The sequence below is a fragment of the Coregonus clupeaformis genome, unplaced genomic scaffold (genome assembly GCF_020615455.1).
Source record: "Coregonus clupeaformis isolate EN_2021a unplaced genomic scaffold, ASM2061545v1 scaf2091, whole genome shotgun sequence".
NCBI lineage: Eukaryota > Metazoa > Chordata > Actinopteri > Salmoniformes > Salmonidae > Coregonus > Coregonus clupeaformis.
In genome coordinates, this window is record NW_025535545.1 from 40,254 (window position 1) to 52,500 (window position 12,247).

Sequence of the window (12,247 nt, forward strand, 5' to 3'; positions counted from 1 at the left end):
CTTGGAGTTGCTTCTTAGAAGATAGGCTAGCCAGCCGTATCCATGGTTCCCCAGTGGGGGTGATGAGAGTAGCTTAATACGATGGTTTGAGCAGAGTAACAGAGGAAAGGTCCTACTTAAATTCGCTTTTCGAAGATACTTTACTTAGGACAGCTAATCAGCCGTACCAGCGATTGTCCGGGAGGTGAGTTTTCCTTCCCCACCTCGTGTTGCAAAGTTCAGAGTTCAAAACCACTTTAACACGTGCAGCTGCAGCTTTACGTCTTTCTGGTCTGATATGTTCATTCGTAACCCCCATCCTTTTATACACTCTGCTCGAAAGGGGGGCGGTTCCGGCAGGCTGACACGCTCACTGACCTCAGTTTGGGCGGCGATTACTCACTGTAAAACAATTATCTCTCATAACCTTTCAAATCACATCCCTCTCTTAACAAAAACACTTTCATCAATTTTCATATTATATGCCCAACGCATAGGATGGACTCTTCGTACATGTAGTGGGTATACTTTCCAAGTTACAGTATTTCCTTTCTAACATTTTTAATGACATCACAAAATAACAACCCCAAATGACCTTAGTGTTCTATAGATCGACCATTCCCCATGTTCTATGTTAGAAATATTATTCCAGTATTCACTTTTTGAACGTGTTTCAGTTGGAAAAAAGTTTGTTGGAACAAAGACATTCGTTGGATGGATCTTGAGAGGGAGATCCTGGCCTTCTTTGTTGATTTACAACAGGGTGTGAGCTGTTCAAATCCCCTCTACGGGTGAAAGGGGGTCTGATTGAAGTTATTAATTGCAAACCTGATGTCACGATCGTCGAAAGGAGGAGACCAAAGCGCAGCGTAGTTGAGCGAACATCGTAGACTTTATTTAATTAAAGAAACCACGATCAAAAAACAACAAACCAAATAGGACGAAAGTGAAGTCCAAATACTGATATACACTAACAGCAACAAGGAAACAAAAACCCACAAAACCAAGGTGAAACCACACCGTATAAATATGGCTCCCAATCAGAGATAACGAGCCGACAGCTGACACTCGTTACCTCCGATTGGGAGTCATATGACTACTCAACATAAAGAACAATTAACCCAAACATAGAAATGCACAACCAGAAATCCCCAGCATAGAAATACACCCAACCAATGAAAATAAACAACCCTGGCTCAAATATCAAGGTCCGTGGAGCCAGAGTGTCACAGTACCCCCCCCTAAAGGTGCGACCTCCGGGCGCACCAGCATACAGTCTAGGGGAGGGTCTGGGTGGGCGTCTGTCCAGGTGGCGGCTCTGGCCCAGGTCGTGGTCCCCACCCCACCTTAGTCACTATCCGCTTCCGTATCCCCCTCCACATGACCACCCCCCAACTAAACCCCACTGGATTAAGGGCGGCACCGGACTAAGGGGCAGCACCGGACTAAGGGGCAGCCCTGGACTAAGGGGCCGCACCGGGCTAAGGGACAGTACCTGACTAGCTGGCTCTGGCGGATCCTGGCTGGGACGGCTCTGGCGGATCCTGGCTGGACGGCTCTGGCGGATCCTGGCTGGACGGCTCTGGCGGATCCTGGCTGGCGGAAGGCTCTGGCTGATCCTGTCTGGCAGAAGGCTCTGGCTGATCCTGTCTGGCAGAAGGCTCTGGCTGATCCTGTCTGGCAGAAGGCTCCTGGCTGATCCTGTCTGGCAGAAGGCTCTGGCTGATCCTGTCTGGCAGAAGGCTCTGGCTGATCCTGTCTGGCAGAAGGCTCTGGCTGATCCTGTCTGGCGGAAGGCTCTGGCTGCTCCTGTCTGGCGGAAGGCTCTGGCTGATCCTGTCTGGCGGAAGGCTCTGGCTGCTCCTGTCTGGCGGAAGGCTCTGGCTGCTCCTGTCTGGCGGACGGCTCTGAAGGCTCATGGCAGACGGGCGGCTTTGCAGGCTCAGTACCGACGGGCAGCTCCTGCGGCGCTTGGCAGACGGACAGTTCAGACGGCGTTGGGCAGACGGGCAGTTCAGGCGCCGTTGGGCAGACGGGCAGTTCAGACGGCGTTGGGCAGACGGACAGTTCAGGCCCCGTTGGGCAGACGGCAGACTCTGGCCGTCTGAGGCGCACCGTAGACTTGGTGCGGGTGGCAGGAACAGGCCGGACCGGGCTGGCGACGCGCACCGTAGACTTGGTGCGGGTGGCAGGAACAGGCCGGGTCGGGCTGGCGACGCGCACCGTAGTCTTGGTGCGGGTGGCAGGAACAGGCCGGACCGGGCTGGCGACGCGCACCGTAGACTTGGTGCGGGTGGCAGGAACAGGCCGGGTCGGGCTGGCGACGCGCACCGTAGTCTTGGTGCGGGTGGCCGAACAGGCCGGACCCGGGCTGGCGACGCGCACCGTAGACTTGGTGCGGGTGGCAGGAACAAGCCGGGTCGGGCTGGCGACGCGCACCGTAGACTTGGTGCGGTGGCAGGAACAGGCCGGACCGGGCTGTGGAGACGGACAGGAGGCCTGGAGTGAACAGCGAGCCACCACCCGTCCTGGCTGAATGCCTACCCTCACACACTCTGTGTGAGGCATCAGCACAGGACGTACAGGGCGGTGTACCCTGGCCTGGTGGCCTCCTGGATACTCCCCCTTTTCTCCTCCGTCAGCCCCGTCGTCCATGCCGTGTGCCCCCCTAAAAATTTTCTGGGGTTGACTCACGACCCTCCGACGATGGCCCTGCTGCCGCCGTTGCTCCTCTCTCGCCAGGGCCTTGATCCTTCCCCAAGGTCCCTTGCCTCCGAGCATGTCCTCCCAGGACCACGATGTGCCCACCTGGGCCATCGCCAGCCTCTCCATCTCCTTGCCCGGCGCCTCCTCCCATGTCCAGTCTCCTTGCTCCTGGACACGCTGCTTGGTCTTTCTTTGGTGGGTTTTTCTGTCACGATCGTCGAAAGGAGGAGACCAAAGCGCAGCGTGTTGAGCGAACATCGTAGACTTTATTTAATTAAAGAAACCACGATCAAAAACAACAAACCAAATAGGACGAAAGTGAAGTCCAAATACTGATATACACTAACAGCAACAAGGAAACAAAAACCCACAAAACCAAGGTGAAACCACACCGTATAAATATGGCTCCCAATCAGAGATAACGAGCCGACAGCTGACACTCGTTACCTCCGATTGGGAGTCATATGACTACTCAACATAAAGAACAATTAACCCAAACATAGAAATGCACAACCAGAAATCCCCAGCATAGAAATACACCCAACCAATGAAAATAAACAACCCTGGCTCAAATATCAAGGTCCGTGGAGCCAGAGTGTCACACCTGATCTGACCTATTTGGATTATAGTGGACAGTCAGGACACTGTAGCTAAAAGGTGATGTGTCAGCATATTAATTATGAAAATATAAAAAAATGCCCTATTACTAGGCTAATCAAAATCAAATACAAATGCACTATAATTGTGGGCTAAATCTGTAAGCTGCCCTGCACAATCACTGAACTAACAGCATCGCCTAGGCCGATACGTTCTCTCCCAGACGCACGGATAGACATTTTGGAGCGTAGCATAAGGTAACCAGGTCATCCATTATGCATAATAATACAGTCCACACTCAAAATATGATTACTATAATGTGTTTAATTTGAGAGTATAGGCTAGACTAATGATGTACCAAAGACATCTTAAATCTTTAAAAAATATATATATTTCTTAAATCTTTTTTTTTTTAATGTTGTTAAACTTCTTTCATCAAATTGATCATCAAAGTGAGGTAACTTTTTATATTTTTTTGCTTAATGGTGATTTTTAAAAGCATGATACTATTGATAAGTGTTTGATGTGATTTTTGAATTGCATTTGCATCGGTGGGCAGAGTGGTTAGAGAGACAATAGAGCGCTGAGTACCAGGCGGTTCGCGACCTGATGGTCGTTAGCCAGTTGGGTACTACCAACGCATGTCCAGAGTATGTCGGTAATATGGTCACTGCAACAACCCTAGCCTCACCTTCCTTTTGTGCAATTTTCTGAAAACGTTTGGCGTTTGGCGGGCAAAATGCTGTGTTGACTTGTGGAACGAAGGAGGGATTCAACGCTCTGATCGCGGCGCCGTGATCTGTAACCATCCCGGTCTCTGGTAGCGTCAAAAACATCCTGAACATCTGGTGAGATGCAAAAGTAGAGCCATCCTCCTTTCCTCCATCCGATGCTTCATTGTCGATAAATCGTCCTTTTGCTATCAGCATACAGTTCAGATGATGTTTGATGGGTCTTTAAAAGAGAACGTTCCGGATTTTACAACTTGATGTTAGATGGTTCTTCACCCTGAAAGCAGTCAATGGGCCAGCTGAAACTAATCCAGGGGTCGGTTTTCTCTTAACCACCACTACAAACAGCCCCATTCACTTCCACCGCTTGTTAGCTAGGGGTGGCTATAGTTAGCTGAAGTAGTGGCTGTTTAAAGAAAACCAAACCATGGATAACAGTTTCTCCTGGCCCATAGACTACATGGGCCTTGGTCAAAAATAGTGAACTATAGAGGGAATCGGGTGTTTTTAAATGCGTAGATTACCCTTTTATAGAACTCACTGGAACAAAGTTGTTGGGTAAATAAACAGCCACCAGTGTTTAGGAGCATGAGAACTTGGTGTTTATAAGGGGTTGATTGAATAAATTATTCTTCAGTAGATTTCACTGTGGTTTATTTGCTGGAATCCAGTGTGAGATTCTCCATACAAGATTATCCCAGACAAGATTCTTGATTTTGGCCCCGATTTAGGCTCAGCGATGTTAGGATTTTAGAAGTCGTAGTGTTCGCCTGGCATTAGACAAGATTCTCTCAGACAATTTCAGAGGTGAGGGAAACCTCAAGTCCGAAAGACAGACTACTTCTGAACCCCCAATTCATCCAATCATCTCCTTCCTTCCTCAGTCCAGCTCCCGCCCCCCTGGGAGCCTTGTCCAATCATCTCCCTCCTTTGTCAGTCCTGCTCCCGCCCCCCCAGGAGCCTTGTCCAATCATCTCCCTCCTTCCTCAGTCCTGCTCCTGCCCCCCAGGAGCCTTGTCCAATCATCTCCCTCCTTTGTCAGTCCTGCTCCCGCCCCCCAGGAGCCTTGTCCAATCATCTCCCTCCTTCCTCAGTCCAGCTCCCGCCCCCCTGGGAGCCTTGTCCAATCATCTCCCTCCTTTGTCAGTCCTGCTCCCGCCCCCCCAGGAGCCTTGTCCAATCATCTCCCTCCTTCCTCAGTCCTGCTCCCCCCCAGGAGCCTTGTCCAATCACCTCCCTCCTTCCTCAGTCCTGTATCCGTCCCCCAGGAGCCTTGTCCAATCATCTCCCTCCTCAGTCCTGCCCCCGCCCCCCAGGAGCCTTGTTCATCCCACTATCCACCACCAGAGCTCCCAACCAGTGAGGGTCTCCCTCAGCCAATGAAATCCCTGAATCATTGGGCGAGTTTGGATGTTGAATGGCTGATTGCTGAGAGGACGCGGAAGTGGAAATGGCGATGTTGATGACGTTGCTGCTCAGTCCTCCATTGGTACCACTGTTGCTACCTGCTCGTTGAGTGCTGCTGTTGTTGAAATTGGCATGGTTACAAACGTTGTTGTGGCTGGTACCATTGCAGAAGTTGGCTGGAGTAGTGGTGTTGGGATTGGTGTTGCTCATAGTGCTGGTGGCGTTAATACTAGAGGAGCTGGTGTTGGGATTGGTTGCTGGGGTGCGAGAGGGAGGGTTAAAAGAGAACACCCTCTCCCCTCCACCTCCCTGGGGGCTGAGGGGTCCAGGCTGTAGGCCGTCGGGCAATGGTGTGTTATCCAGAGACATACAGGGAGGCAGGGGCTGTCGAGACAGCAGGCCCTGCCCGGGCCGGAGCTTCGATATGAGGCAGAACTCCGGAGGGTAAACAGGATCAGGGAAGGAGAAGGCCGGAAGACAAGGACCCTCCCCCTCCTCACTCAGCCAGGGGAAGGCAGAGGAGGGCAGAGGGGGCATATGACTCGGGGTGTCAGGGGGTAGCAGACCTCCAGAGCCCACCATCGGAGGGGCCAGGGAGCTAGAGCTGCGATCCCAGGTGTGAGCTCCTCGGGCGGGCCGCAGGTGAGGCATGGCCGGGGGAACACAGTGGATGGGGGTCTGGGGACAGCTGTAGAAGCCGGACCTCTCGTACAGCGGCATGGAGGAGAAGACGTAGTCCAGGTGGCTGGAGTCGTGGCGGAGGCCGGGGCCCGGCGTGAAGGTGGCCCCCTCGGTGTGCAGGCAGAGGGGGAAGCGGCTGAACGGAGCTCCGGGGCGCCGGCGGAGCAGGGAGACCCGGGAGGAGATGGAGGAGCGGGGGAAGACTGGGGACTGAACCCCCAGGAGGCGACTCAGACCACCCAGGAGAGGAGTAGAGTGGTTGGCCTCCTCATGCTCCTTGATCTGCTCCAGGTTGGACTGGAACTCCATCTCCTCTTTTGGAACACTAGAGAGGGGCGATAGGAGTGTGTTAGTACACTAGAGGGGTGATAGGAGTGTGTTAGCTAGCACACTAGAGGGGTGATAGGAGTGTGTTAGTACACTAGAGGGGTGATAGGAGTGTGTTAGTACACTAGAGGGGTGATAGGAGTGTGTTAGTACACTAGAGGGGTGATAGGAGTGTGTTAGTACACTAGAGGGGTGATAGGAGTGTGTTAGTTAGTACACTAGAGTGGTGAAAAGAGTGTGTTAGCTAGTACACTAGAGGGGTGATAGGAGTGTGTTAGTACACTAGAGGGGTGATAGGAGTGTGTTAGCTAGCACACTAGAGGGGTGATAGGAGTGTGTTAGCTAGCACACTAGAGGGGTGATAGGAGTGTGTTAGCTAGTACACTAGAGGGGTGATAGGAGTGTGTTAGTACACTAGAGGGGTGATAGGAGTGTGTTAGTACACTAGAGGGGTGATAGGAGTGTGTTAGCTAGTACACTAGAGGGGTGATAGGAGTGTGTTAGCTAGCACACTAGAGGGGTGATAGGAGTGTGTTAGCACACTAGAGGGGTGATAGGAGTGTGTTAGCACACTGGAGGGGTGATAGGAGTGTGTTAGCTAGTACACTAGAGGGGTGATAGGAGTGTGTTAGCTAGTACACTAGAGGGGTGATAGGAGTGTGTTAGCTAGCACACTAGAGGGGTGATAGGAGTGTGTTAGCTAGCACACTAGAGGGGTGATAGGACTATGTTAGCTAGCACACTAGAGGGGTGATAGGAGTGGTTCTACATGGAACCAAAAAGGGTTCTCCTATGGGGACAGCCGCAGAACCCTTTTTGGAGTTTAGGGTACCTGATGTTCAGGGCTGAGCCCATGAAGGAAGGTTTGCGGTGCTCTGCGCTGGCTGCAGTGTAGGGAGGCTGGGGTTCAGACTCGTTCCAGTACTTATCCCTCTCTACCAATGGGAGAGTGTCGTACATCTCATCCACAGACAGCAGGGACACCTTGGAGGGATAGAACAGGATAGGAGGTAGTACAGGGTTGTGTTCATTAGGCATCAAATGGATGAAAACAGTCTGAAACAGGGAGGGACTACCTGGCTTTCTCCAATAAGACGCGCTTATTGTAAGTTCCTGTTGCAAAACGTTTGTTTTCTGTTCCGCATAGCCTAATGAACAAATTAAATGATTAGCCAAATAGAGCAGAATAATTTAATGGCATTTTAAATGGAGGACACCAAACCTGTAGATTGCGATCAACCAGATAGTTGGTTTCAAAGTCATCGTCGTCTTCCCCAAACGGGTTTATCAGTTGTTCTGCCACCTGTCCACACACAGCGAAAATCAATTAATCAACCAATCAATCAATCATACAATCAACCATCCACCCTCCCTCCCTCCCTCCCTCCCTCCCTCCCTCCCTCCCTCCCTCCCTCCCTCCCTCCCTCCCTCCCTCCCTCCCTCCCTCCCTCCCTCCCTCCTTCCTTCCTTCCTTCCTTCCTTCCTTCCTCCCTCCCTCCCTCCCTCCCTCCCTCCCTCCCTCCCTCCTTCCTTCCTTCCTTCCTCCCTCCCTCCTCCCTCCCTCCTTCCTTCCTCCCCACCTTGAGCCAGCCCATGTAGAAGAAGAACTGTAGCAGGGGTGAAGACAGGCAGGTATAAGTCGATGTCATGACCAGCGTAGCCCCTGAGCGGGGTCTCCAAGAACTGTCGACCAATCAGACATGCCAGGAAGAAACTGTAGACTGCGACTGTCACCACCTAACACAAAAACACTACCGATCTGATTATTTAGACCAATGACCAGTCATCTCTTATTTGCATATGTATCCTCCTACTTTGAAGGGGTAGAGGTTGGTAGAGAGGTCGGGAGAGGTCGTGTTTTACTCTGGCTGGAGGTAAGCAGGAGGTAAGCTACATGTAGTGTTGAGTAAAGCTTAACCATGTGTTAGATCGTAGGTAGGTAGTTAGCTGTAGTTAGGTATTGTATTTATTGTAGGTTGGTGCTGTTGTTATTGTAGGTTTCCGTGGGTAGCTGTAGGTTAGTATCGAGGCACGAGGCTAGCTAGCTAGCGGGTAGCTACTGGTAACGATTAGCAACGCTGGAGAGCTGGTTCCAACGTTTAATTTTTATTTTTTATTTTTATTTTTTTCTTGCTGAGTTGTGAAGGGAACTCGACACGGACTTGAATTGTCTGTTTGGTGTGCTGACACACTCTTGGCAGTTTGTTGTGGCCAGGTGTTGATGCTATGTTGTGTGCTAATGGATGCTAGCTTGCAGGTTGGCTACGGCGTCATAGCTAGGCTTCGTGGGTTGTTGTGGGTAGTTACTGTGTCTTGGCAGTGTCCTCGGCCGTGCCGGCTGTAGCACGAAGCTAGCTAGCTAGCCGTTCTTCAAACAGAGTCAACACAGTGGCCATTGCTAGCTACCCAACATGACCAGCTGGCTGTACTGTAGTAGCTAACCACAATATACTTGTCCTAGCTAGCCAACGTCTAATCATTGCTGCGTCATGAAAGGAACTTGACACAGACACGAATGATTTGTTTAGTGTGTTATCACATTATTGGTGGTTTGTTGTGACCAAGTGTTGGTGCTAAACGGTGTGTTATTGTTATTAGATGCTAGTCTGCTAGTTGGCTATGGTGTCATAGTTGGCTAGCTGAACAAAGTGGGTTGAGTCTATTCCTTTAAACATTGAACCGCTGTGGTTCACAACAATTCTGATTTCCAAAGGCGGAAGTTGGGAGAGTTTTTTGTTCGGGTGGTTCAGTGAAACAATTTTAGTTTCTGAGGTAGAGGTTTTTGGTGAGGGAGGCCCTGCTCTCTCCGCTCCCAGATGCTTAGTCCATTTCATTCCGATCTCCTCTGCATTTTTGTAGCCATTTGCTACAGCCTGTCAACTATGCCTCTGCCTATCCCTGTTCTCTCCTCTCTGCACAGGCTACACAAACGCACCACACCGCGTGGCTGCTGCCTCTCCAACCTGGTGGTCCCTGCACGCACCACCCACGTGGAGTTCCAGGTCGCAGGCAGCCTCTGGAACTGCCGTTCTGCTGCCAACAAAGCTGACTTCATCCCAGCCTATGCCAACCTCCAGTCCCTCGACTTCCTGGCGCTGACGGAAACATGGATCACCACTGAAAACACCGCTACTCCTACTGCTCTCTCCTCGTCTGACCATGTGTTCTCGCATACCCCGAGAGCATCTGGTCAGAGGGGTGGTGGTACAGGAATCCTCATCTCTCCCAAGTGGACATTCTCAATTTTTCCCCTAACCCATCTGTCTATCTCCTCATTTGAATTCCATGCTGTCACAGTCACTAGCCCATTTAAGCTTAATATCCTTGTCATCTATCGCCCTCCAGGTTCCCTTGGAGAGTTCGCAATGAGCTCGACGCCTTGATAAGTTCCTTCCCTGAGGATGGCTCACCCCTCACAGTTTTGGGGGGATTTCAACCTCCCTATGTCCACATTTGACTCATTTCTCTCTGCCTCCTTCTTTCCACTCCTCTCCTCTTTTGACCTCACCCTCTCACCGTCCCCCTACTCACAAGGCAGGCAATACGCTTGACCTCATCTTCACTAGATGCTGCTCCTCTACTAATCTCACTGCAACTCCCTCCATTTCTCCGACCACTACTTTGTTTCCTTTTCTCTCTCGCCTCCTCCCACACTACTCACTCTGCCCCTACACAGATGGTAATGCGCCGCCGCAACCTTCGCTCTCTCTCTCCCACTACTCTCTCCTCTTCCATCCTATCATCTCTCCCCTCTGCTCAATCCTTCTCCCTCCAATCTCCTGATTCTGCCTCCTCAACCCTCCTCTCCTCCCTTTCTGCATCCTTTGACTCTCTGTGTCCCCTATCCTCCCGGCCGGCTCGGTCCTCCCCTCCAGCTCCGTGGCTTGATGACTCATTGCGAGCTCACAGAACAGAGCTCCGGGCAGCGGAGCGGAAATGGAAGAAAACTAAACTCCCTGCCGACCTGGCATCTTTTCACTCCCTCCTCTCTACATTTTCTTCATCTGTTTCTGCTGCTAAGGCCACCTTCTACCACTCTAAATTCCAAGCATCTGCCTCTAACCCTAGGAAGCTCTTTGCCACATTTTCCTCCCTCCTGAATCCTCCCTCCCCCCCCTCCTCTCTCTCTGTGGATGACTTCGTACAACCACTTTGAAAAGAAGGTTGACGACATCCGATCCTCGTTTGTTAAGTCTAATAACACTGCTGGTCCTGCTCACACTGCCCTACCCTATGCTTTGACTTCTTTCTCCCCTCTCTCTCCAGATAAAATCCTGCGACTTGTGACTGCAGGCCGCCCAACAACCTGCCCGCTTGACCCCATCCCCTCCTCCCTTCTCCAGACCATCTCCGGTGACCTTCTCCCCTACCTCACCTCGCTGATCAACTCATCCTTGACCGCTGGCCATGTCCCTTCCGTCTTCAAGAGAGCGAGAGTTGCTCCCTTCTCAAAAAACCAACACTGACCCCACTGATGTCAACAACTACAGACCAGTATCCCTTCTTTCTTTTCTTTCCAAAACTATTGAGCGTGCCGTCTTTAGCCAACTCTCTTGCTATCTCTCTCAGAATGACCTTCTTGATCCAAACCAATCAGGTTTCAGGACTGGTCATTCAACTGAGACTGCTCTTCTCTGTGTCACGGAGACTCTCCGCACTGCTAAAGCTAACTCTCTCTCCTCTGCTCTTGTCCTTCTAGACCTGTCTGCTGCCTTTGATACTGTGAACCATCAGATCCTCCTCTCCACCCTCTCCGAGATGGGCATCTCCCGGCGCGGCTCACTCCTGGATTGCGCCCTACCTGACCGGTCGCTCCTACCAAGTGGCGTGGCGGGAAGCTGTCTCCGCACCACGTGCTCTCACCACTGGTGTCCCCCAGGGATCGGTTCTGGGCCCTCTCCTTTTCTCCCTATACACCAAGTCACTTGGCTCTGTCATATCCTCACATGGTCTCTCCTATCATTGCTACGCTGACGATACACAACTAATCTTCTCCTTTCCCCCTTCTGATAACCAGGTGGCGAATCGCATCTCTGCATGTCTGGCAGACATATCAGTATGGATGACGGATCACCACCTCAAGCTGAACCCTGGCAAGACGGAGCTGCTCTTCCTCCCGGGAAGGACTGCCCGTTCCATGATCTCGCCATCACGGTTGACAACTCCGCTGTGTCCTCCTCCCAGAGTGCGAAGAGCCTAGGCGTGACCCTGGACAACACCCTGTCGTTCTCCGCCAACATCAAGGCGGTGACCCGCTCCTGCAGGTTCATGCTCTACAACATTCGGAGAGTGCGACCCTGCCTTACACAGGAAGCGGCGCAGGTCCTGGTCCAGGCACTTGTCATCTCCCGCCTGGACTACTGCAACTCGCTGTTGGCTGGGCTCCCTGCCTGTGCCATTAAACCCCTACAACTCATCCAGAATGCCGCAGTCCGTCTGGTGTTCAACCTTCCCAAGTTCTCTCACGTCACCCCCTCCTCCGCACACTCCACTGGCTTCCAGTTGAAGCTCGCATCCGCTACAAGACCATGGTGCTTGCCTATGGAGCAGTGAGGGGAACGGCACCTCTGTACCTTCAGGCTCTGATCAGTCCCTACACCCAAACGAGGACATTGGCGTTCATCCACCTCTGGCCTGCTGGCTCCTTCCTCTGCGGAAGCATAGCTCCCGCTCAGCCCAGTCAAAACTGTTCGCTGCTCTGGCACCCCAATGGTGGAACAAGCTCCCCTCACGACGCCAGGACAGCGGAGTCACTCACCACCTTCCGGAGACATTTGAAACTCCCACCTCTTTAAGGAATACCTGGGATAGGATAAAGT

General features: G+C 51.9%; 1 protein-coding gene across 1 annotated transcript in view; it reads right to left on the minus strand.

Annotated features, from left to right (window-relative positions):
* Positions 1-5,262: 5,262 nt before the first annotated feature.
* LOC123488241 (bestrophin-2-like) overlaps positions 5,263-12,247 on the minus strand; it is a 12,409-nt gene continuing 5,424 nt past the window's right edge. Inside the window, 5 exon segments of the mRNA XM_045219145.1 lie at positions 5,263-6,426; positions 7,261-7,412; positions 7,651-7,731; positions 8,009-8,044; positions 8,046-8,165. Coding sequence (XP_045075080.1) covers positions 5,307-6,426; positions 7,261-7,412; positions 7,651-7,731; positions 8,009-8,044; positions 8,046-8,165 — 1,509 coding nt within the window. The 3' untranslated portion in view covers positions 5,263-5,306.